At 43.1% G+C, this 25,104-nt stretch overlaps 1 protein-coding gene across 7 annotated transcripts; it reads right to left on the reverse strand.

Moving 5' to 3' along the window:
* Nucleotides 1-5,413: 5,413 nt before the first annotated feature.
* On the reverse strand, nucleotides 5,414-25,039 carry NDUFB3 (NADH:ubiquinone oxidoreductase subunit B3). 7 transcript variants are annotated; one of them, XM_030208695.1, is made up of 3 exons: nucleotides 24,952-25,039; nucleotides 15,333-15,481; nucleotides 5,414-5,820 (listed from the first exon to the last, which is right to left on the reverse strand). In XM_030208695.1, the coding sequence occupies exons 2-3, from the start codon at nucleotides 15,464-15,466 to the stop codon at nucleotides 5,664-5,666; spliced, it is 291 nt and encodes a 96-aa protein (XP_030064555.1). In that variant the 5' UTR covers nucleotides 15,467-15,481; nucleotides 24,952-25,039; the 3' UTR covers nucleotides 5,414-5,663. The 7 variants fall into 7 exon arrangements, with proteins under 7 accessions (XP_030064555.1, XP_030064556.1, XP_030064559.1 ...); XM_030208696.1 differs by having other exon boundaries at nucleotides 15,333-15,468; nucleotides 24,952-25,026; XM_030208699.1 differs by having other exon boundaries at nucleotides 15,333-15,468; nucleotides 24,898-24,986.
* Between the last annotated feature and the right edge of the window lie 65 nt (nucleotides 25,040-25,104).

Here is a 25,104-nt window from a genome sequence, read left to right on the forward strand (position 1 = left end):
AACTTTCAATAAGCTCATTTATTTTCTGCTTCTGGCTTAGAAGATAAGAACCATCATTTTGTTTCTCAATTTCTATACCAAGATAGTATGACACATTACCAAGTTCTTTTATCTCAACATTCTGGTTTAAACACTTTACAATGTCCTTGTACTCTTGCTCACTTTTGCTTGCAATGAGCAGATCATCAACAAAAGCTAAAATGTATGCATATTGTCCATTTGTGCACCTAGTGTACAAACATTTATCTGCTTCACCTTGCTTAAATCCTAAATTTGTCAATATTTCATGCAATTTTTCATTCCAACATTTTGCACTTTGCTTTAATCCATAAAGACCTTTGTTTAATTTACACACTAGCTGTCTTTGTTTTGTATTTATGAAACCTGTTGGCTGTTCCATGTACAAGTCTTCAGTTATATCTCCGTGAAGAAACGCTGTTTTCACATCAATGTGGTTGACTTGCATGCCTTTTGAGACTGCAATGCTCAGAAGTGTTCTGATTGTCGTGTGTTTCACTACAGGTGCAAACACTTCATCAAAATCTTCTCCATATTTTTGAAGATATCCCTTTGCCACTAATCTGGCTTTATACCTCTCCACTTTTCCTTGTGCATTCCTTTTTAACTTGAATACCCATTTGCATCCTATAACTTTCTTGCCAGGAGGTAATTTTGTAAGAATCCAAGTATTATTTTTATCCAATGCATCAATTTCTTCCTGTGCAGCTTTATGCCATTCAGCAGCTTCTTCTGCTGACATTTTCTCAATCTCATCCCATGTTAAGGGCTCTTGAGCTTCTGCTGACTTTGTTAGGTAAGACAGTCTTGGGGGTGGAACACCTTTGTTTTCCCTGGATGAGCGTCTGACAACAGGTTGGTCTGACCTTTCCGCATCCTCTAAATCTGAGAGTTCTTCTCCAATTGATTCCCCTTCTCCAACTGTACTGTCTTCTTCAATGATCCTTTCTGTGTCTGCTTCCTCTGTCTGTTCCTCGTTAGATACAGATGAGTTGCTTTCAGACATCTGCCTTGGTATGGCATTTATATACACTGGCATGTCTATTATGGTTCTAGTTTCATATTCTGGATGATAAGGCTCATCTGGGATAATCCAGCCTTTATCAACCCTTTTGTTTTCATCAAAATATGTAACATGTCTTATGCCAACAATGCCAGTTTTCAGATTCAAAATTCTATATCCTTTGTGTCCTGGAGCATAGCCAACTAAAATGCCCCTTTCTGTTGTGGAATCCAGCTTATGCCTTCTTTGTTTTGGTACATGAGCATATGCTGTACTTCCAAATGTTCTTATGTGTGACAGGTTTGGCTTCCTACCATGCCATGTCTCATGTGGTGTGCGCTCAGCGCCTTTAGTTGGCATTCTGTTTTGTAGGTACACTGCTGTGAGAATGGCTTCCCCCCATAGTCTTTTAGGGAGATTGCTATCTGACAGCATACATCTGGTCATTTCCACAAGTGACCTAAATTTTCTCTCTGCAACAGAATTTTGCTCTGGTGTATAAGCTACTGTTGTGATATGCTGAATGCCTTCTTGTTCTAGAAATGTGCGCATGCTTTGTGAAGTGAACTCACCACCATTGTCGGTCTGAAGAACCTTTGGTTTTCTTTCAAATTTATTGCTCACCATGGCTACGTATTTCTTCAGCATGTCTGTGACTTGACTTTTCTCTTTCAGCAAATAGGCCACACAATATCTAGAGAAATCATCCAAGAATATTAGCACAAATCTGTTATTTCCCAATGATGGGATATTAAACGGTCCACATAAGTCACTGTGTATTAAGTCCAGCACTTTATTACTCCTATTTCCTGTGTATGCAGGAAATGAGGGTCTCACACCTTTTTGAGTAACACAGTCTATGCATTTCTCCATTTTACCAGCATCTGCACTTATCTGAATGCCAGTGGCCAGTTGCTTACTGTAAAGATCCTGGATCACCTTAGAATCACGATGTCCCAGGCGGCGGTGCCAGATTTCCAGACTACATTTACCATCATTCTTCCTTACTTGCGCCATATGTGAGGCTTCACCTGAAATGCTCAGTTTATAAACATCATTATGCATAAAAGCTTCAGCATACACTTCATCATTTTTAGAGATTGTGCACTTACTGTTTTCAAAATGAATCACAAATCCCTTCTTATCTAATGTAGATACACTAAGCATATTGCAAACTGCTTGGGGAATATACAAGACATCACTTACAGGAATTTCTTTAACTTCATTAGACACTTTGCATTTTAAGAATCCAATACCTTTGGCTTGGATCTTAGCAGTCCCTGCGTTTGCAGTTTTAAGAATACCTTCCTCTGGACACATTTCCTGAAAGAAATCCTTACAATTGGTTAAATGGCATGTGCTCCCCGAATCCAAAATCCAAGTACTTTCATTTGAATTATTATTTACCATAGTCAAAGATTTTTCTGCCATTAGAAAGCCCTTGTGTTTATCTTTGTCCTTCATACATTTCCTGGTTTGAAAATTCTTTAGTTCCATTGGCTTAGGTGAGCTAGAGGGAGTGTTTTGTGTTTCCTTACACCATTTAGATACATGTCCCTCCTTTCCACATGAGTAGCAAATCAGCTTGCCCTTGGGTGGAGTTTTCCCATAGCTCCGCCTTCCTCTGTTCTTTGCCAAGAAATTTGTTTCATTTCTCTCTGACTTGCTTTGAGAACACATCTCCTCAGAATCATTTATTATGCATTCCTGCCTTAGTTTTGATGTTGCCTGTTCAAAAGATTGCCCTTCAATGGCCTCATTTACAGACCTAAAAACATCAAACTTCTTTGATAGTGAGGTAAAAAGAAATGCTCTTTTCAATGCATCACACATGGGAATTCCAGAAAGTTCTAGCTTTTGAAATGAAGACATAAGATGCATAATGTGATCATTACATTTACTTTTATCCCTTAATTTGGTTTCATTCAACTCTGCCAGCCAAATTGGTTGCTGCTTTGCATATGTAGTTGCATACATAGTTCTCAGTTTATATAAAATGTCCTTTGGTGTATCTTTTCCCTCCACTAATATGGCTTGTTTCTCTGAGAGAGCTTCCAAAAGCATGCACTTCACATAATAGTTTGCATTGTCCCATTCAGCCATATTTTCAGCTGTTCTGTCTTGGTCTAAGCATATATGTAATCCTTTTGCTCGAAGGAGACATATGAATCTTAGTTCCCACTGCTGATAATTAAACTCAGTTAATTTAGGCACCTTGAGAGAATAGAAAAATGGTGAATTTCCTCCCTCAGCCATTTTCTTAGCCTTCTGTCTGCTGTGTGGGGGAGAGAGAGACAGACTGAATCTTTCCTTTAAAACTTAAGAGAAAAAATGTGGCCTTTTTTTCTGCCTGGTAATATTTCTCTTCTTTTTCAATTCCTGAGCCCTGGGCCCATAACCCTTTTGTTGGATTATTTGTAGTAAATAATTAGCAGATTTTAGTACACACAGCTTCAGCTTTAGAAATGTTAATTTCTTTCTTCATCTCTCTCTCATTCACCCCTGAATAATTCACTGCTGAGTCACTTTAAAGTTGAAGTAACAAAACATCTGTTTACTCAGTTTGTAGTTAGATTATAATCAGACAGGCTTATATATACATATTACTATACATTTGTATTATCAGCTCCTTCCATGTGCTTAGATGGTAATGGATGCTCACACCACCATAGATCCTCTCAGGTTAGGAGAGATCATGAGCTCCATGTGCTCCATGTGCTGCATGTGCAGCATCTGCTGTGTCTAACCCCCACAGGAAGTTGCATAGCTGTGTGACCTCTCTAAGTATTTCACATCAGAGGTCACAGAGTAATCACAGAGAAATAATAGGTGACAGGCAATGCATGTAAAATACAATTACATTCCAACAAACTGGGGTGCACAGGGAGGGGGGAGGGAGACCCTGGAACTGGGAGGGAGGGAGTGATGGGCCCCTGGCACACACTCTGATTCTCATACATACACTATCACAGACACACTCGCACCCAGTCACACTCTGTCACACACACACTCTCGCACATTCCCTCTCTCTCACACAGTCAATCTCACACACACTCTCTCAAACATACACACTCCAAGGAAAACCTTGCTAGCACCCGTTTCATTTCTCAGAAACGGGCCTTTTTTACTAGTATTAAATAAAAGAGGGGACATAATAGAGTCTTGCTGCACCCTTGAGAATAGAAAGTAGGGGGCAGAACGGGAATTAGATGGTAACCCTATAAGTACGATTGGAAAAGTAGGACGAAAATCATGAGAGTGTGGTGCCGTCGAGCCGTTTTGATGGGTGCTGAAGGAGTGTATGGTCTATGGTATCAAATGCTGCTTTCAGGTCTATGGATAAAAGTAGCACCACTTTAGCACGGGTCTTGTGAAACCTGAGATAGGTGGTTAAGCTTAAAAGTGTGGTTTCATTGTTGTGATTTGTTCTGAAGTCTGTTTGGTTAGTGTGGAGAATACAAGTACAGGTAATAAAATCTAAGAGTTGAATATGAACTACTGACTCAACTAACTTGGCGCTAAATAGCAGATTAGGAATTGGATAGTAGTTATTGCAATAGTTAACAGGTTTCGATGTATCTTTCAATTTTGAGTGCATGAATGCCATTTTCCACTTCAGAGGAACACAGCCATCAGTTAAAGATGAAATAACCATGTAATGTAGGAGGCGGCATAGGATTTGATCATTTTTGAGGAATGGGATCTAAACTAGTGTTTAAGGATTGAAGTACTTTTGTCAACCATGATTGAGACGGGAGAGAGAAAGCTGAAAATGCTTCAGATTGTGAGTTCACATGCTGAAGGAATGGAGGGAGCGATGAAGAGATGTTAGAAGTCTGACTCTGTTGCAAATGTACAACCTTACCCTCAAAATAAGATGCAAGGGCCTGAGCACAGGGAATAAAAGTTGTCTGGGTTCTGGGCCTCGGGATAGTGGTCATGGAGGCAAGTATACTGTAAAGTGTGACCATATTCAGCGCTGACTGAACTCGATTGGTCGTTTTGCAGTAAGTAATGCCGTCTTATATGATGAAGCAACAGCAGTAGAACAAAATTAATTGTTCCAAACTTGCACAAGACCTTGGAGAGGTGCAACGTTTCCATAAAATGCCAGTTTTCTGTACATCCTAGAAGAGACTCTGGCAGGAGTAACTTCAAGAGGTGACATACTATACATGCTGAAGCACATTTTATGGACATCCGCTGAACAAAAAAATTAAATTAATGCACCTAAATATCTGTAAAGAATAAGGTTCGTGGCTATTATGAGACCAACAGCCATCTAATGAATAAATACCAGTAAAAGGTTTCAGGCTTCCAGGCTGAGGTCAAGAAACACTTCCAATGTAAGGACAAAAGTAACAAAAAAAAAAAAAAAGAGCTGGATTCTTATTTACTATGTGATGTTTTAATTTTATCTTTACACAGGCAACAAAAACAAACCAGAAAAAGACACAAAGGTGCTAATTTTCAAGCACTTAGACTTATAACGTTCCATAGGTTACTATGGAACTTTGTAAGTCCAAATGCTTTGAAAATATTCCTCTACATGTATTTATAAATTTCCTGATGCACACTCCGTTAAGAGCAGAAGGAAGAGATATCAATCAGTGTCCAACACCTTTCAGCTTTTGCCTTTTCTTCAGTGATGCCCATCATTTTTCTTTGGAGGAAAGAAGGCATACTCAATCCCCAGTGCCACCAAAAATGCTACAAATCCTCCCTTGAATCCTCTGAAGATAACTTGAGAGAAAGTAACGGGTTTTGCATAGCCACCCATAAACCTCCAGGCCTCATTTCTAGGAAGAAAACAAATACAGATGTTAAGCAAACTGTGGTGGGATTATAAGCAGAAGCACACTCAGAAGAGGCATAAATAGAATACTCTAATATATTTCTTATCGGATGAAAACACATTGGTATTTAACTTCCTAAAAGTATTAGGACATACAATGGATATTTGAAACCTATCATGAAAAATAAATTGTAATTGTTTAACTTATCAAAGCAGACAAGTCTTCTAGATATTTTATTTGGCAGCACTTAGCATTGTCATCCTAATTGAACACCTTATTAATTCCCTGTAATGATCAGACGATACTTTGCCCCAGTGATATAAACTTAACCAAGTTGTATGCTATCAAAGAGTATGCAGCACTAAGTCACCACAATATTTCTTCAGAACAAAGGATTTAAAAGGTTACTTTCACAGTAGTTGTGGTGTTCTTGCAGGTGTTTGGTACCTGTTGATCTCACACAGCTGTGATAGGACCATTTATGCTAGGAAATTATAGGGAAAAAAATCTGGATTGATCATACTTGTCTTTATCTGCCATTGTGCACTATGTTAAAATGTTGGGACTGTTAAATCTCTCTACCTGGAAGCTCTATATTCGTTTGTAAAACGCTTGCAGACAACATGAAATATATTTGAACATACCAGATTACAAGGTGACAGTAAACATATAACTCATCAATCGCAGAAATGATGGTGTAAAAGTAAAAAAAAAAGGCTACTAACACACACTTCAAGTGGGGGAAATCTTACCCAAGTACACTACAGAAAAATACCATAAAGGCAGAACCATATCAAAGCACACCATAACATTTGAGAATCAAACTGATTTTTTTTTTAAATTAGAAAACCTAGAAAAGAAGAAAGTTAGAGTCACTGTGGCACCTGAATGATCAGGCTGTGAAGGTGGCCTCAGAGAAGAGGGGAGCCATAACAGACAAACTATGCTGCCCCCACTTTTCTGAGTGCCAGGGTGCCCCAGAGTGGCTTAGCTCTTGATTGCCAGAAATGGTCAAGACTAAACACTCAAACTGGTTCAGACCTGAAGAGTTCCCAAAATAATATTTCTGAAACAGGTACACTAAGAAAACAAAAAGTATGTTTTTTGTGCATCTTTACTTAAAAAGCATCTATAGTTAAAATAATTTTGAATAGAAGGCTAACAAATGCAAAGTAATACATTTAGGCTGCAAAAACAGTAAAGAGGATAAGTATTTCTGTAAACAAAAGTAGTATGAAACCAAGGGCGATCGTATCTAATGATCCTAAGATACTGAAATAAGTAGAAAAGGCGACAGGAAAGGCCAGAAGGTTGCTTCGGTGTATAGGAAGAGGAATGACACAAAAAACAGGATCAGATGTAGACAACAGGGTGTGTAAAGGAGTATCTTATAGATGCAAAATGGCCAAAGGCTCACATTTCTGTTGTCTATGTCGGATTTTTGGTGTTGATCCCTACCTCTTTGGTTTACACAAGGAGAAGAATGGCCAGCCAGCAGGAAAAAGGAGGGGACAGTACTCCTGAGACTTGTATAGGGTCGCTATGTACAATTCTGGACACCACATATAAACAGGGTGAATTCAGACCAGATAGTGGCTACTAAAATGGTCAGTGTTTTTTGTCAAAAGCATATGGAGACACATTTACTCAATATAAAACATAGAAACATAGAAAATGATGGCAAAAAGACCATACAGCTTTTCCAGTTTGCCCATCTACAACCACCTACTAACGTTTATAATCCCTTCCTCTCCCTCAGAGATCCTCTGTGCTTGTCCCAAGCGTTCTTCGATTCTGACACAGGCCTCGTCTCCACTACCACCACTCGGAATATTCCTTAAATTAGTCCCGAGTGTATCCACTAGAGGAAAGGTGTGACCAAAATAAGTAAAACAAACAGGCACAAAACCAAATGAAAACAAAAATGAAATTAAACCTTCCCATTTTCCGATTGTTAAATTTTGGCTGGTACACAAGTTTTTCTAAAATCTTTCAACCTTCACTAAAGGAGCCCTTTTACTAAGCTGCGGTAAAAAGTGGACTGCGCTAGTGTGAGCGTGTGAAATTGGTGCAAACTGGGCCATTTTTTACTGTGGCGGGTAAAAAGGACTTTTTAAAAATGGGTCAGTAAATGGCTATGCACCAATATTAAAAGTAGCACACGACTATTTACTGCCTGAGCCTGTACCACCACCTATTTACTTGGCAGCAAGGGTTCACGCGCTACTCATGCAGTGATCAGGCAGCCAGTGGCAATGTGGCCATGCTGTGGATTACCACTGGGACCGCCCCCCCCCCCCCCTGTAGAAAATAGAAAAATGTATACTGTGGGAAACACCACGCACCAACTTTGGAATTACTACCTGGCACTCGCACTACTCTGGCGGTAGGGTCAATTTGGTGCATGCTACTCATGCGGTAGCTCTACCATGTTTTAGTAAAAGGGCCCCTATGCTTCTCCTGCATCACAGAATACAAGCTTCTTGTCATTTAATATCTAGGCTGAGTTCTAGAGATACCACATATACCCTGGGCAGGAACAGAGAAAAAAAAAAAAAAAAAGAATCTTCTAGATGTCAATCAGGAAAGTAATAAAAGCCAGGATTATTTTTAAACTCTGCGCTTTCATCTTTCAAATATTACATGGTACAGGAACAGATTACAAGCAACCTCTTAATCTCTACGTAATGTCTATTATGGCGCTAGAGATTACCTAAGACTTTATTTCCCAAATTGTAAGACAGTAAAGCGCAAGTACTTACCTGTAGCAGGTGTTCTCCGAGGGCAGCAGACTATATATTCTCACAAGTGGGTGATGCTGACCCGCGTTACCCAGTCCAGAATTTACCAAAGTCTAACAAGAGCTTTGTGGAGCGAGAGACATGCTCCACTGCACATGTACGAGTGCCTTCTTGCCTACCACCAGAACGCAGTCTCCTCAGTTTAATATTACAGCAAAAAATAAAGTAAAACACTACAAAGAAAACAAGTCCAAAGGGAGGTGGGAGGGACTGTGAGAATATAAAGCTTGCTGTCCTCGGAGAACACCTGCTACAGGTAAGTACCTACGCTTTCTCCGAGGACAAGCAGATTTATAATTCTCACAAGTGGGGAATCCCTAGCATCCAGGTTCACCAAAAACAACAACATTGGTCAATGGGGCCTTGCAATGGCAAGGACATAACCCAGATGAACCTGAAACTATATACAATCTGAATGCGAGTGCAGCCTGGAACAGAATAAAACAGGCCTAGAAAGGTGAAGTTGGATTCCAGACCCCCCAAAAAACACTGCCCGAACTGACTGTCGCGTTGAGTAGCCTGCTCAAGGTAGTAGTGTGAGGTGAATGTGTGGACTGAAGACCACATTGCAGCCTTGCAAATTTCTTCAAGTGAGCTACCGATGCAGCTATGGCTCTGACATTATGAGCCATGACACGACTCTCCAGGGCCAGCCAAGCCTGGGCATAAATGAAGGAAATACAATCTACCAGCCAATTAGAAATGGTACGTTTCCCCGATGGCGACCTCCATCCTGTTGGGATCAAGAGAAACCAAAAGCTGGGCACACTGTCTGTGGGGCCTTGTCTGCTACATGCTCTCCTGCAATCCAAGGTGTGCAAGCTGCTTTTTTGCCAGGACAGGCATGAGGTCGGGGAAAGAATGCTGGCAAGACAATCAACTGATTCAGATTGATCTCGATCATCATCTTCGGCAGGAACTTTAGGGTGTGTGCGGAGGACTACTCTGTTTTGATGAAACTTGGTATAAGATGAATCCACTACTAAGGTCTGAAGCTCACTGACCCTACGAGTTGAAGTAACAGCCACCAAGAAATGACCTTCCAGGTCAAGTAATTCAGATGGCAGGAATTCAGTGGCTCAAAAGGAGCTTTTATCAGTTGGGTGAGAACGACATTGAGATCCCATGACATTGGTGGAGGTTTGACAGGGGGCTTTGACAAAAGCAAACCTCTCACGAAGCGAACAACTAGAGGCTGTCCAGAGATAGGATTACCTTCTACATTAAGGTGAACCCTTATGGAGTTGGTCTTGAGATCAGACTCTGATAAATGTAGAAGGTATTCAAGCAGGGTCTGTTTAGGGCAAGAAAGGGGATCTAGGGCCTTGCTCTCACACCAGACAGCAAATCTCCTCCATTTGAAAGAATAGCACCTCTTAGTGGAATCTTTCCTGGAAGCCAGCAAGACCCAGAAGACACCCTCCAAAAGACCCAAGGAAGCAAATTCTAGGCTCTCAACATCCAAGCTGTGAGAGTCAGATTGGAGGTTGGGATGTAGAAGGGACCCCTCGTTCTACGTGATGAGGGTTGGGAAACACTCCAATCTCCATGGTTTTTCAGAAGATAATTCCAGAAAAAGAGGGAACCATATCTGCCACGGTCAGTACGGCACAATCAGAATCATGGTTCCGCGGTCTTGCTTGAGTTTCAACAATGTCTAAGTACCTAGAGGTATGGGAGGAGACCTGTCCCCCACTTGAGAAGGAAGGCATTCGATGCCAGTCTGTGTCAAACTCGTCACACTGAGAGGTGAGCCCCTGTACTCGATGGCCAAAACCCTGAGTCCCCCCCGGTGCCAACCACCGTTCCCCAGCGGAGAGAACAAAGTCCAGCACAAAGTCCACAGGGTAAGACCAGGCAGCGAAAATCGTAGATCCAGGGACAGGCAAAGGTCAGTACCAGGCAGCGGTCAATAGCAAGTCCAGAGACAGGCAAAGGTCAAAACCAGGCAGCGGTCAATAGCAGGTCCAGAGACAGGCAGAGCAACTATCCAGCGAACTTAGTAGAAGCCGAAGCACAGAAGAACTGAGAATAGGGCCTTAAATAGAGTGAGAATTAGAGCTAAGCTTGCACAGCTGAAAACAAGATGGCTGCCCCCATTGGAGACACCCTGTGCCCAAATATGGGCTTCCTTCCTGAAGCTGCCCCACTCCAAGATGGCCGCCACCACCACAGTTGCCCCTATCAAAGATGGCCACCAGAACCTGGAAAAGCCTCAAACAAAAAAGGCCGTCAATCCTCCGGTGCCCTACTCTGCAGAGACAGAGAACATGACAGTCTGTCGTGGGCCTGAAGCAGGGAACAGAACCGAGTGACCTTGTGGTTGAGCTGAGTGGCAAAAAGATCCACTGAGGGGGTGCCCCACGCTCGGAAGATCTTGCGGGCTATGCCCATATTGAGAGACCACATTTGTGGTTACATTATCCTGCTCAGCCTGTCGGCAGGGTATTGTTTTTGCCTGCCAGATAACCAGGCTCACAGGAACATGCCATGCTGACGAGCCCAATGCCACATCCGGATGGCCTCCTGACACAAGAGGGCATGATCCAGTGCTCCCCTCCTTGTTGGTGTAATACATTGCAACCTGATTGTTTGGATTAGAACAATTTGGTGAGATAACTGATCTCTGAAAGCCTTTAGAGGGTTCCAGATAGCCCGACGCTCCAAGAGATTGATCTGAAGGTTTGTTTCCTGGGAGTACCAAGCTCCTTCAGTGTAAAGCCCATCTACATGAGCTCCCCAACCCAGGAGAGATGCATCCATCCACAGCACCTTTTGTGGCTCAGGAATTTGGAATGGAAGTCCCAGAGTCAAACTGCATCGAATGATCCACCACTGAAGGGAGAATACACACTCTGGTGAAACTTGGATAACATCTTCCAGACTCCCCATGGCTTGATACCACTGAGAAGCCAGGGTCCACTAAGCAGATCTCATGTGAAGACGTGTCATCGGTGTAACATACACTGTGGAAGCCATGTGGCTCAACAATCTCAACATCAGCTGAGCTGTGACCTGCTGAGAAGCATGAACCTTGGATGCGAGTGCGAGAAGATTGTCCACTCTCATGTCTGGGAGGTAGGCTTGTACCATCTGAGTTTCGAACAGGGCTCCTATGAACCCCAATCACTGGTCGGGGTGGAGATGGGACTTGGGGTAGTTTAAAATGAACCCTAGTAGCTCTAGCACCCGAATAGTCATCCGCATGAACTCCTGAGCACCCTCCACCGAGGTGCTCTTCACCAGCCAATCATCAAGATATGGGAACACACGGACTCCCAGTCTGCATAGGGATGCTGCAACTACCGCTAGACATTTGGTAAAGGCCCTGGGAGTTGACGCAAGGTCAAAAGGCAACGCGCGGTACTGAAAGTAATGTGTTCCCAGCCGAAATCAAAGACACTTCCAGTGGGCTGGAAGTATCGGGATGTGAGTATATGCAACATTTAAGTCCAGAGAGCATAGTTAATCGTTTTTCTGAATTATTGGGAGAAGGGTGCCAAGGGAAACCATCCTGAACTTTTCAGACTAGAAATTTGTTCAGGGCCTTAGGTCTAGGATGGGACGCATCCCTCGTCTTCTTCTGCACAAGGAAGTATCTGAAATAAAATCCCTGCCCTTCTTCCCATGGTGGAACGGTTCGACCCCATGGGCCTTCAGAAGAGCGGAGAGTTCCTCTGCAAGTACCTGCCTGTGCTAAGAACTGAATGAATGAGCTCTCGATAGGCAATTTGGACGTTTGAGATACCAATTGAGGGCATATCCAAGACGGACTATTTGAGAACCCACTGGTTGGACATTGTAAAAGACTACCTTTGGTGAAAAAACATCAACCTCCCCATGACCGGCAAGTCGTCTGGGACAGACACCTTTACTGCAGCTATACTCTGCTTGTGCCAGTTAAAAGCTCGTCCCTTGCTTTGCTTTGCCTGGGGAGTAGCAGAGGCCTTAGGAGCACGCTGTTGATGTGAACGAGCGTGCTGAGGTTGAGCCTGAGTAGGCTGGCGAGCCAAAGGGTTGTACCTATGCCTAGGATAATAAAAGGAACTCCTCCTTGGTTTGCCCAAAATCCTACCAGCTGAGGAGGCAGATGCTGATGCAGAAATCGCCCAACAGGAGACAGAAGATATGGTATCAGTGTGTTTTTTGATTTGGTCAGCGACCTCCTCAACTTTCTCTCCAAAACGTTCATCCCCCCGTCATGGGGCATCCACCAACCTCTGCTGAACAGAATGTTCCAAATCAGAAACACGCAGCCATGAGAGTCTGCGCATTGCTATACTTTGAGCAGAAATCCTGGATGCCACATCTGGAACTCCTGGTCCTTCTGAGAGTGGATTCCACCACCATGGAATTGTGAGGCAACTGAGGCCTATCAAAACCAGGCGCGCTGTGGATCCGATACTGGGTGTCAATCTTCTTCAGCATGACAGGGACCGACAGAGGGGACTCCCAGTTCCCAATGAGGACTTCACTGAGTACCTCGTGGTGAGGGGCAGTAACAGCCTCCATAGGAGGAGATGTGTAGTCCAGGATCTCAAGCATCTTGGCTCTGGGCACTTCCAAAAGGAAATGGAATAGCATTAGCCATTTCCTTAACAAAAGATGGAAATGAAAGGCTCTCTGGAGGAGACTTTTCTCCTTTCAGGTGGAGGGGAGGGTTCAGAAGGAATTCCATAGGACTTGTCGGAGGAAAAGTACCATGGATCCTCCTCTGAATCCCATGAGCACTCCCCTTTGGTGTCAGACAATACCTCCCTATGGGAGTGTCAAGACTTAACCTGCCTCGACATGGAGGAACCACATGTCCTCAAGAGTAATCTCAAGAAGTCTGCTCCCATCTCAACTTCAGTGAAGCTTCCTCCACTGAGGGAGTGCTGGCTTGGGTGGCAGTCGACACTGGGGCCGCACCGCAGACTGAGGGCCAAGCGGAGCCACAGTGGGAGGCAGGGTAGGTGCATGCACCCCTGATGCTGATGCACACTATTGCACGAGGCCATCCAGAAGCTCAGGGAGAAGGCCCAGACATGCTTATTGAGGGCCGACACCAGGAAAAGCTGGTGTGCAAGCTCAAGCGCAGGTTGAAGAACTGCCGGGGTCAATACAGGTGCAGGGTCTTGGCTGCTGGGAGACTGACACATTGGCATCTCCTGTATGGAGGGGGAGCGGTCCTCCTGAATACTTTGACGCTCCGGAGCTCCCTGCACCATGCGTCGAGGGCGACCGATGACAATGCTTCTTGGCCTTTGCTCAAAGCACGTAACTGAGGCTCCTCGGTGCATACAAGGACAATGTACGGTTCTGGGGGCCCTGAACAGCAAGAGGCCTCGAGGCAGTTGGAGACCCACTTGATGCTTCACTGCTCCTAGTGTCTAAGGGTCCAACAGCAGCGATGCTTACCGACGCTCCCAATGCAATGCAGACACCAATCTCGATGCTGATGCTGAGGTACTGCACTTGGCTACAAAAACCCTCTCTTGATGAGCCTTTCTGGAAACCTCGGTCCTCTTCTTCATATGAAGACAAAGAACACAGTTAGTGGGGCTATGGTTGGGCCCAAGACACTGTAGACACCAAGAATGGGTGTCTTTCCCAGAGATTGTCTGATTGCACAGGGTACAGCACTTGAAGCTGTACACTGGGAACCTTCATAGACAGGGAAGGAAAAACTTCCTCGGCTAAAATAAAGTGATGGTGCCTCAAAAAGGGGAAAGGAACGGCAGAAACGAAAGGGAAAGTTCCCAGCCAAAGTCAAGGCATAAAAGTGGCCTGATGACAATGGAAAATAAAAGGAAACCGGGCAAAATTACTAAAACTTAAAAGGGAAAAATAAAAGGACAGAGGTTCCACAAAAGGAACACAATAAAAGATGGAAAAATAGCCAAAAGGCACAAAAAAAAGCTTTCTAGGACCAAGCGATGTTAGGAGATGGTTAAACATTTTTTTTAAAGTAGTCCTCTTCTAACCGAAGTAGAAAAAGAACTGAGACCGTGTTCTTGCGGCAGGCGGGAAAGCACTCACACATGCGCAGTGCTTGATCGACTTTGGTAAATTCCAGATTGGGCGATGTGGGTCGGCATCACCCACTTGTGAGAATCATAAGCCTGCTTGTCCTCTGAGAATATACAAATCGGTTTACTCTACCAATTTTACATATCAAGGTACTAAATGGTGGAACCCTCTGCAGAAAATAAGATGTCAACAAGATGCCTGGATATTCCGCAAAATTCTGAAATCATTCCTTTTCAAGAAGTTCCTATCATTGCACAATGCATCTCAGATCTAATTCAACCCAAAGAAAAACTTAATTCTATACTTTTATACTTCTGTTAACTATTTTATAGATAGCTTATATGTTCATTCACATCTTACTCTGCACTTCCTTATTAAATGCAATGTGCTATGTGCTATGAATTACTATATGTTTGATATAATACTTTTCTACTGTAAATCACACTGAACTCTAATTGCAAGGATAATGTGGGATATAAATGTCATTCATAAATAAGTACACATAAAAGATTTGTTCTGGGATGGGAAAAGATCTGAACAACTCTTCTGGATGTTTCTAAAAGGCTCTGCTGTCTTCAAATGTAATGGGCTATCCCAAACAATGTGGCATCACTATATTTAGAAGTCTCTCAGAAACCCATTTAGAATCTCCTGTGCTTACCTTGAGAGGAGGTTTTTAAATAAAATGTTATATCCTCTTACCGAAGCCAGGGATCTCGAAGTCCTCGCCTGGCCAACCTTTCTTGGACGGCCTCTAGTGGTGTTCCTTCTACTTTCCATTGTCTATAGTCTGGCAGCTCCACTTTTCCATGTCCGTGCTCATGTCCATGTCCCATAACTACAAGAAGAAACTGATATATAAAATGTCAGCTAAACATTTATACAGGCCAACATTAAGCTCCAAAGCTGCCTAGGTAGTTGAAAATCAGTTTGAGTACTCATACCATCCCACACTGTGAAGTATGCAGTGTTGCACGACAGATGTCCTCTTCCAGTACTCTATATTGGCTGGGCAGCCACATAAGGTAACTCAGAGGAATTGGGTTCACCACAGCTTGCTCTATATCATTCCAAAGCTTATATAAATGATTTTGAAACTATTCAACTGCTGCCCTGGCTTATGCGCTTTATAATACTTCCCCATACGGGGGGCCTTGCATGTTATTTTAAGTATTTTAACAATACTAGTTTTCAATAGAATAAGTATCGTAAGATAAAACTACTGGGAATATAGTCTGATGACAGCTGCAGCATGTTAATTTGTGTGGCACAGACTTACTTTACTGTACTGTGCTGTTAAGGCTTTCAAAGGATTCGTGAACTCTCCAGCCCAGCAACCTTCAACTTGGAGCTCATCCCACCAGCTGCTGAAAGCAGCAAGAGCTCAGCTTGAGTGCAGGAGTAACCAGTAGTTGGAGCAGCAGACTGAGAACCAGTGAAGTCAGGGTTCAAATCCTGCTTCTCACCTTGGGTAAGTCACTTCACATTTCCATCAGCTCAGGTACAAAAAGAAGCCCATTTACTTACCCAGATTAAAACAGCACACTATTTTCCTACTTTATTGCATGAAATTTTATCACAGAATTCACTAATCTGACATACCTCAGTCCCGCAGGTTTGTGAATCCCACAGTAAATTTCATTTGCATTCCTGCAGCCAGGAATACTGTGTGGTCCCAGCCACAGCAATGGAAAGATTAAGGGCTGGCTTCCTCAATCCTTAGTGCAGTGGACTTTGATCCTGGGGAACTGAGTTCTATTCCCACTGCAGCTCCTTGTGACTCTGGGCAAGTCACTTAACCCTCCATTGCCCCTGGTACAAAATAAGTACCTGAATATATGTAAACCGCTTTGAATGTAGTTGCGAAAACCTCAGAAAGGCGATATATCAAGTCCCATTTCCCTTCCCCCTTCTTTAAAAAATGTTCCTACCCCTTCTTCTAAGAATCCCCTGACACATATGTCTGTTATCCATGGGAATCTAGTGGGGTCAAGAGTGATCCACAGTGACTCCTGCCCACTGGATGGCTCTTCCAAAATGGCATCAACAACAACAACAACAAAAAAAAACCCCAAACTTCACCACCAATTTTTGAAAAACACTTTCAATAAACATACAATGTGGTTTCAAATAACTAATGTGGTTCTGAAAGATCTTATCACTATAACTTCCTTTTTGTCTTTTGACTTCTTGGAGGAAAAAGCCTCTAAGTCTTCGGTCCCTGTTTGTTAGATCAAGCATAGTGGCCAGCGGAACTCCCTTTCATCATCGGCTCCAAAAACCTCCATCTATTTTCTTCCTCTTTTCTTTTTAGAATTATCTTTAAAGTTTTTCTTTTGATTTTTTCAATTTTATAAAACATCCATTTCTTGTACCTACTATAACTGAGTGCTACCTTGGTTTGAGTTCAGATTTTAGAAAGGCAACTAATAAAATCTAAAATCCAATCTAAGGAAGAGGGTAGTCAAGTAATGGATTTAATTTTTATGCCTCTGGAGCATCCAACCTCCTCCCATTCCTCCAGCACATGTACTGAGTAAATCAAAGTGCACATAAGAGTTAGGATGCAACCAAAAGAGTGGCAGCGCAGGGATGGTGCTGTAGCTGTGCAGCAAAAATGTAAATATGTAAACAAAATTACTCTTTAAAAACGTGTGTGGAGTCTCCTAGAAGTGCACAACTTAAAAACACCCAAAGATAAAGTACAAATATATAAATCTGTATCAAAGAAATTACTGAGAAGAAAAAAATCTCTGAAAACTCAGCAGCTCATAGAACCACGGTCCAACTATAATCATCAGCATAAAAAAACCTTTTCAAAATATTAGAAAAATACAAAGGTGTAACTCAGAGGCCGATGCTAAAAGGAGGTTAGCATGCACATTGTGCCCCAAATGCTCTAATGATTTCTGTGCAGGCATCTTTCAGATGTGTTTAGCGCCAGAAACTATACACCAGGTCCAAGGCAGCAGTAGAAGGGTTGGCTGAGAGACGAGGTGTCTAGGGGCACCTCTTTCCTCCCTCCAACCCGACCACCCAACACATACAAGTTTATTGGTAGTATAGTATGGTATCTACCGCTGTGTGATTTCTCCCACCCTCCACATACACACCTTCTTCAGATGCCTGCTGCTAGTGTCACCTCCAGAGCAGTTGTTCTGTTCAGAAATTGTATAGCTCAATGGGTTTCAGCCATAGGATGACCCGATTCTGAATCAGCAGAAAAATGTCTGCTTTTCAGAGATGTTTTTTTGAGAAGGGAGCTAAACTACAGGGGGGGGGGGGGGGGAGGGCAGCTCGAAGGGAATGGGGACCGACAAAAGGCTTAGTGGGCAGGGAGGTGTGTTAGGAAGAGGATCCTAGTGGAAAGGGGAAAGAGCAGTCTATAGCTTTACAGCTGGGGGATGAGGGGAGGGTTGATTTTTGGATTATGGTTCTCAAGAATTTCAAATGTTGGCAGTCTGCAGAGTCCAAGAGCCACTGCAGAAAACACCAACTTTATTCAATTACTGGCAATTGTAGCAACAAACGTGGACACTGGTGTGTTGCCAGCGTTATTACCAGCTAGAAATTAGCATTGCCTGCAGCTCAGAACTCCTGTGGATGCTGTAAATAAAAGGGGCACATAAGTAATATGATGGTGGTGTGTGTGTGGGGGGGGGGTGGTCACTTAACATCTGTGTACATAAATAGCCACCACTGAACTTACCAAACATGGAACAGCGATCAATGCTCAAAGGAAATTGCAGGCAAATGAGATAAATGGAAAGTCTATGTGCAGATCAGTAGAGAAAGTGCCTAGCACATGCTCAGAATGGTCTTGGTATAAGAATCACTGTTCTCCGTGTGTCCAAGAAAAAAAAAGCAGAATGGTAACAACTGCGTCATAGGCGTATATTGTAAAATTACACCTTAAGGTGCCAAAGCAAACCTTATAGATGGACTTCATATGCGTTCATGAGAATTGATTTGTTCGTTGTTCACTACACTGCTACGTGCTGAACACACACATAATACATTCACATGGCACATTTCCCACACACATGGTATATTTTCCCACAGACAATACACAGGATACATTTCCCACATACATGCAGATACTATTAAAAAAATGCAAGCACACTCCTTTCCAACGGACAGAACACACACATATGAAGACATACAGATGGCATACTTCATGCACATATTATTAAAAAATGCTAGCAGACTACTCTACCGAGAAATCACCTCATGCAAAGCCAGTTCAGATCTGCAGAAAAATTTTGGACATTACAGGTAGGCGCTCCTTTCTGTGCATTGCTTGGAAATATCTGTGCATCACATTAAATGCTCATTTTAATACAAATGAGCTTGCTTTCAAAGATTTGCATAGTGCTTTCGTTGCTGCTTCTGTGAACAGTAAAAGCTGTGCCAAGGCACTTTGTGCATTAAGCGCACAATAACGTGCATGCTAAAGTGGCTAAAACCGGTCCAACTGAAACAATGCAAGCCTGCTTGCTTTGAGCATCTCCCCATGAGACAGATTAGTGTTGGGAAGAGGGGTGTAACCAAAGTTGCCAATTTCGCACGGAATTGGGCAGTTTTCCAGCAAACTGCCACAGTGTTTTTTGAAAGTCACGGATCACGGCTAATTGGGCGGTTTTTACCACCACGGTCACGGGTTGGGCAGTTTTCCCACGGTCACTCTGGTGACCTTCGATTGGTCCAACTGGAGGCCAAAGGAGGTGGATCCAGCATCGTTTAAATGCCTGTGCTCATGGCCACAGCAGCGTCTGTGGTAGACTTATGATTGGACTGTCCTTCCCTCTCCCACAACCTCTCCATTAATAGTGCATTCTCTTTCTCCATCCTTCGCATTTCTTTTTAGATTGAGATCTCTTCCCCAGTCTCTCAGATCCTGTCTTTATTCCCTATACTCCATCCTTTTCCTTCCTTCCCAACACCGACCACCAAAACAAGGAACAAAGTAACTAGGCACTCCAGCCTCCTCCTTAACGGCTTTGTTTCAACTTGTTTCTCCAATATCTCTGGTTATAAAATTAATAAATTTAAGACGGAGGTTCTCTCTCTTAATGCTCATGCTACTTCTGATCTGGTTTTGCCGCATGATCTGTTATGGTCTTCACAGCATATTCAATCATTAGGTATTAATGTATGTCCCTCTTTGGAAGGTACATTGGAACTGAATAGGAAGTATATCCTGGAGTTGGTTAAATCTCTCTCTCTTTCTTGGAAACCATTACATCTTTCTTGGTGGGGTCAATTGGAGACTATTAAAATAATGCTAATGCCCAAAGTCAACTTTATCCTTGGTATGCTTCCTATCCTTTTTCCAAAAGTTTTTTATACTCAGATATCTTAACTAAATTTTTATGGAATAAGCCTCCTAGGATTGCTCTGAAAACTCTTAAAAACATCAAAGGAAATGCAGGTGTCCTCTTTCCTGATTTTTTTTTTGTTTACCACAAAACATTCATTTTAGGTCAGGCGTTATACTGGTTGATAAAACCTCTACATTATGAACCGGTTTGGTTAGAAAAGGAGCAACTGATGTGGGGCTCTTAAGTCCCCATCTCTTACCGTTATTTATTCCAGAACGATTGAAAACTAATAATATAATTCTTTCCTCTTTCTCTTGTTTGCATGAACTTGATAATTATATGGAATTTTCAAGCTCTAGTTCCCTTCATTCCTATGGGGCAACCCTTTAATCAAAATTAATAAGCACCCTATATATTTGGACATTTGGGCAAAAAATGGGATAAGGACAATTGCTCATGTGTATTCTGGTAATTCAGTTGTTCCCTTTGAGGATCTCTGTTCTGGCTTTTCTTTACCAATCAGCCAATACTTTAAGTGGCTCCAGATTAAACATTGCCTAAACCAGAACAGAGATCTCTCTAATCTAAATGTAAAGTCTCCTCCTATACATGATTTCCTCTCTAGAATTTGTTACAAAGGCCATGTTGTATCACAATTATACAAATTTTTAATACAAAAGTGTTTAAGCAGCAAACTAAGCCTATGTTCAGTATGGGAAAACGATCTTCAAATTCAGGTATCACCCAATCAGTGGTTTTATCTCTGGTCTAAAGTGAATAGGCCTATAGCTTCGGCCAGCTACGTGCAGTCATATTTATTTCATCATAGGGTGATTTGGACTCCTCATAAATTGGTGGTAGCTGGTCTTTCGAATAACAAATGGTACCTTGCTTCATATGATCTTTGATGATTGTAGAATAACTTATGACTTGGTGTCAAGTGTGGTCTTTTATCTCAAATATTCTTCCTGTACAGGGTCCAATTACTCCTTCAATTATGTTAGGTTCTGTGCTATTCCAAGATCAATTGGATGTTTCCCAACAAAAATTACTGAACACTTTAGTTGTTGCTGCGCTGAAACTGGTTCTTATGCAGATATTCAAAAATTAGGAAAGAAAAAAGAGGTTCTGTTGATGGGAGATTTCAATCTGCCAGATGTAGATTGGAAGGTTCCATCTGCGAAATCGGAAAGAAGTAGAGAGATCATGGATGCTTTCCAAAGTGCTCTGCTCAGACAAATTGTGATGGAACCCACGAGGGAGGGAGCGACGCTGGATCTAGTACTCACAAGTGGGGATAGTGTGTCAAATGTCCGAGTGGGTGCACACCTGGGAAGCAGTGACCATCAAACGGCTGAAGTGGAGGGCGGCCACTCTAAACTCAAAGTCCTGGATTTCAAGCATGCTGACTTTAGTAAAATGGGGGAATACCTGAGGAAGGAGCTGATGGGCTGGGAGGACGTACAAGAAGTGGTCCAGGCTGAAAGAAGTAATAAATAGGGCCACAGACCTTTATGTAAGGAGAGTAAATAAAAGCAAGAGAAAAAGGAAACCGATATGGTTCTCCAAGAAAGTGGCTGAGAAAATAAAGGCTAAAGAGTTAGCGTTCCAGAAATATAGAAAATCTCAAGAAGAGGAACATGGGAAGGAATACCGGGTGAAACTGAAAGAAGCCAAGAGAGAGATACGTCTGGCAAAGGCGCAAGCGGAAGAACAAATGGCTAGAAATGTAAGGAGGGGAGACAAAAATTTCTTCAGATATATTAGTGAAAGGAGAATGACTAAAAAGGGAATTGTGAGACTAAAAGATACAGCGAAACTCTATGTAGATAATGATGAAGAAAAAGCCAATTTGCTAAATAGATACTTTTGTTCTGTCTTCACTGAAGAAAATCCTGGAGAAGGACCGAGAGGGACTGGCAAAAGTACACCTGAGAATGGAGTGGATAGAGCACCGTTCACGGAAGTGTGTGTGTATCAACAACTTGGAAAGCTAAAGGTTGACAAAGCCGTGGGACCGGACGGGATCCACCCCAGAATATTGAGGGAGCTCAGAGAGGTTCTGGCGGGTCCTCTTAAAGATTTGTTTAATAAATCCTTGGAGATGGGAGAGGTTCCGAGGGATTGGAGAACAGCGGATGTGGTCCCTCTTCACAAAAGTGGTGATAGGGAAGAAGCTGGAAACTACAGGCCGGTAAGCCTCACTTCGCTTATTGGAAAAGTAATGGAAGCCATGCTGAAGGAAAGGATAGTGAATTTCCTGGAAACCAATAAGTTGCAAGATCTGAGACAACATGGTTTTACCAGAGGGAAATCGTGCCAAACGAATCTCATTGAATTCTTTGATTGGGTAACTGGAGAATTAAATCATCGACATGCTATAGACGTAATCTACTTAGATTTTAGCAAAGCTTTTGACACGATTCCCCACAGGAGGCTCTTAAATAAACTCGATGGGCTGAAGATAGGTCCCAAAGTGGTGAACTGGATTAGGAACTGGTTGACGGACAGACGCCAGAGGGTGGTGGTGAATGGAGTTCGCTCGGAGGAGGGAAAGGTGAGTAGTGGAGTGCCTCAGGGATCGGTGCTGGGGCCGATTCTGTTCGATATATTTGTGAGTGACATTGCCGAAGGGTTAGAAGGTAAAGTTTGCCTATTTGCGGATGATACTAAGATTTGCAACAGAGTGGACACCCGGGAGGGAGTGGAAAGCATGAAAAAGGATCTGAGGAAGCTAGAAGAACGGTCTAACGTTTGGCAATTAAAATTCAATGCAAAGAAATGCAAAGTGATGCACTTAGGGAGTAGAAACCCAAGAGAGACTTATGTGTTAGGCGGTGAGAGTCTGATAGGTACTGAGGGGGAGAGGGATCTTGGGGTGATAGTATCTGAGGATCTGAAGGCAACGAAACAGTGTGACAAGGCGGTGGCTGTAGCTAGAAGGTTGCTAGGCTGTATAGAGAGAGGTGTGATCAGCAGAAGAAAGGAAGTGTTGATGCCCCTGTACAAGTCGTTGGTCAGGCCCCCACCTGGAGTATTGTGTTCAGTTTTGGAGGCTGTACCTTGCGAAGGATGTTAAAAAAATGGAAGCGGTGCAAAGAAAAGCTACGAGAATGGTACGGGATTTGCGTTCCAAGACGTATGAGGAGAGACTTGCTGACCTGAACATGTATACCCTGGAGGAAAGGAGGAACAGAGGTGATATGATACAGACGTTCAAATATTTGAAAGGTATTAATCCGCAAACAAATCTTTTCCGGAGATGGGAAGGCGGTAGAACGAGAGGACATGAAATGAGGTTGAAGGGGGGCAGCCTCAGGAAAGATGTCAGGAAGTATTTTTTCACAGAGAGGGTGGTGGATGCTTGGAATGCCCTCCCGCGGGAGGTGGTGGAGATGAAAACGGTAACAGAATTCAAACATGGGTAGGATATGCATAAAGGAATCCTGTGCAGAAGGAATGGATCCTCAGAAGCTTAGCCAAAATTGGGTTGCGGAGCAGGTGGGGGGGAAGAGGGGTTGGTGGTTGGGAGGCGAGGATAGTGGAGGGTAGACTTATACGGTCTGTGCCAGAGCCGGTGATGGGAGGCGGGATTGGTGGTTGGGAGGCGGGAAGTACTGCTGCGCAGACTTGTACGGTCCGTGCCCTGAATAAGGCAATTACAAATCAAGGTAAGGTTTACACCAGTGTTGCCAGGTGGGCGGTTTTACCGCCCAATTGGGCGGTTTTCCGCGACCCGCCGCGGGAAATTTTTGCCCGCGGCGGGTTGCGGTTTTTTGGGCTGTTTTTGGCCTTCAGTGCGGTTTTTTTCGGCCGCGGGGGGGCGGGGTTAGTGACGTTTTTGGGTGGGGTTAATGACGTTTTGGGCGGGGTTAGTGACGTGGGAGGCGGGGCCGATGACGTGAGAGGCGGGGCCGGTGACGTGGGAGGCAGGGCCGGTGACGTGGGAGGCGGGGCCGGTGACAGCGGGGGCGGGGTTGATGACGGCGGGGGCGGGCGTGATGACGCGGGGGTGGGGGTGTCAGGGGCGGGGTTTGTGTTTGGGCGGGTTTTGGGCTGTTTTTTGGGCTCGATCGGGCTGGAAAAAAATTTTCCACCTGGCAACCCTGGTTTACACATATGTTTGTCTTGTTGGGCAGACTGGATGGACCGTGCAGGTCTTTTTCTGCCGTCATCTACTATGTACGTTTTATATGTATTGGAAAGATAATTCTACTCTCAATTCTACTTTTTGGTGGTATTCAGTTTTACAGATTCATAAATTTGAAACCTCTATTGCTGACAAAATGGGTGAGATGTTCTAGTGCTAAAATTTGGTCTCATGTGGATAACTATCTGAAATCTTACAATTTTAGGTAACTTGTTTAAGATTATTTTGATTTGCAGGTTGTTGTTTTATTTTAATTCTGTGTTACCGTTGATATTATTGCTTGATAAATAGTTTCTCTTTTTCTAAAACCAATAATATTCTTGGACATAAATGCCTGTGCTCATGGCCACAGCAGCGTCTGTGGTGGACTTATGACTGGATAGACTACCCTCTCCCACAACCTCTCCATTAATAATGCATTCTCTTTCTCCATCCTTCGCATTTCTTTTTAGAAGAGATCCCTTCCCCAGTCTCTCAGATTGCGTCTCTATTCTCCATCCTCCTTTTCCTTCCTTCTTTCCCAACACCGACCACCAAAACAAGGAACAAAGTAACTAGGCACTTAAGTTCCAAAAATTACTTCTAGTAAAATTTTAGAACATAATTGAATATACATATTTATGAAAGTATTCCACATAATAGCCAGAGAATTTGGAAACACTTGACACAATCTAAAAAAAAAAAAAACCTGCCGCATGAAACTAGAGACTAAGGTAATAGGGTACATCTAGCACACCTCACTGAAAATGATACAAAAATAACTCCACAAAGGTAGATGCGATTCCCCACCTCCCACCTTCTCTTCGTTATGATTATGTTCTCTCTCTACCAAGACTTCGTTATCCCTCACCTGCAGCTCCGACCTCTATATACAAATTCCGCCACACTGACTTTCACCACAGGAACTAAAAATATAAGACTCCGGATCCGGAAATAAATACAGATTCCTTCCACTGACACGGAAGAATCCATTCCTGAACCCTCTGCAGAGGGCAACCGTATT

This window comes from Microcaecilia unicolor, chromosome 7 (genome assembly GCF_901765095.1).
Source record: "Microcaecilia unicolor chromosome 7, aMicUni1.1, whole genome shotgun sequence".
Classification (NCBI taxonomy): Eukaryota; Metazoa; Chordata; class Amphibia; order Gymnophiona; family Siphonopidae; genus Microcaecilia; species Microcaecilia unicolor.

Excerpts from the sequence above, each read along its gene's own strand:
- NDUFB3 (XM_030208695.1), bottom strand. The coding sequence starts at position 15,466 with ATGGGACATGGACATGAGCACGGACATGGAAAAGTGGAGCTGCCAGAC. Across the intron at positions 5,821-15,332 it reads CTTCGAGATCCCTGGCTTCG|AAATGAGGCCTGGAGGTTTA; the intron begins GTAAGAGGATAT and ends TTTTCTTCCTAG.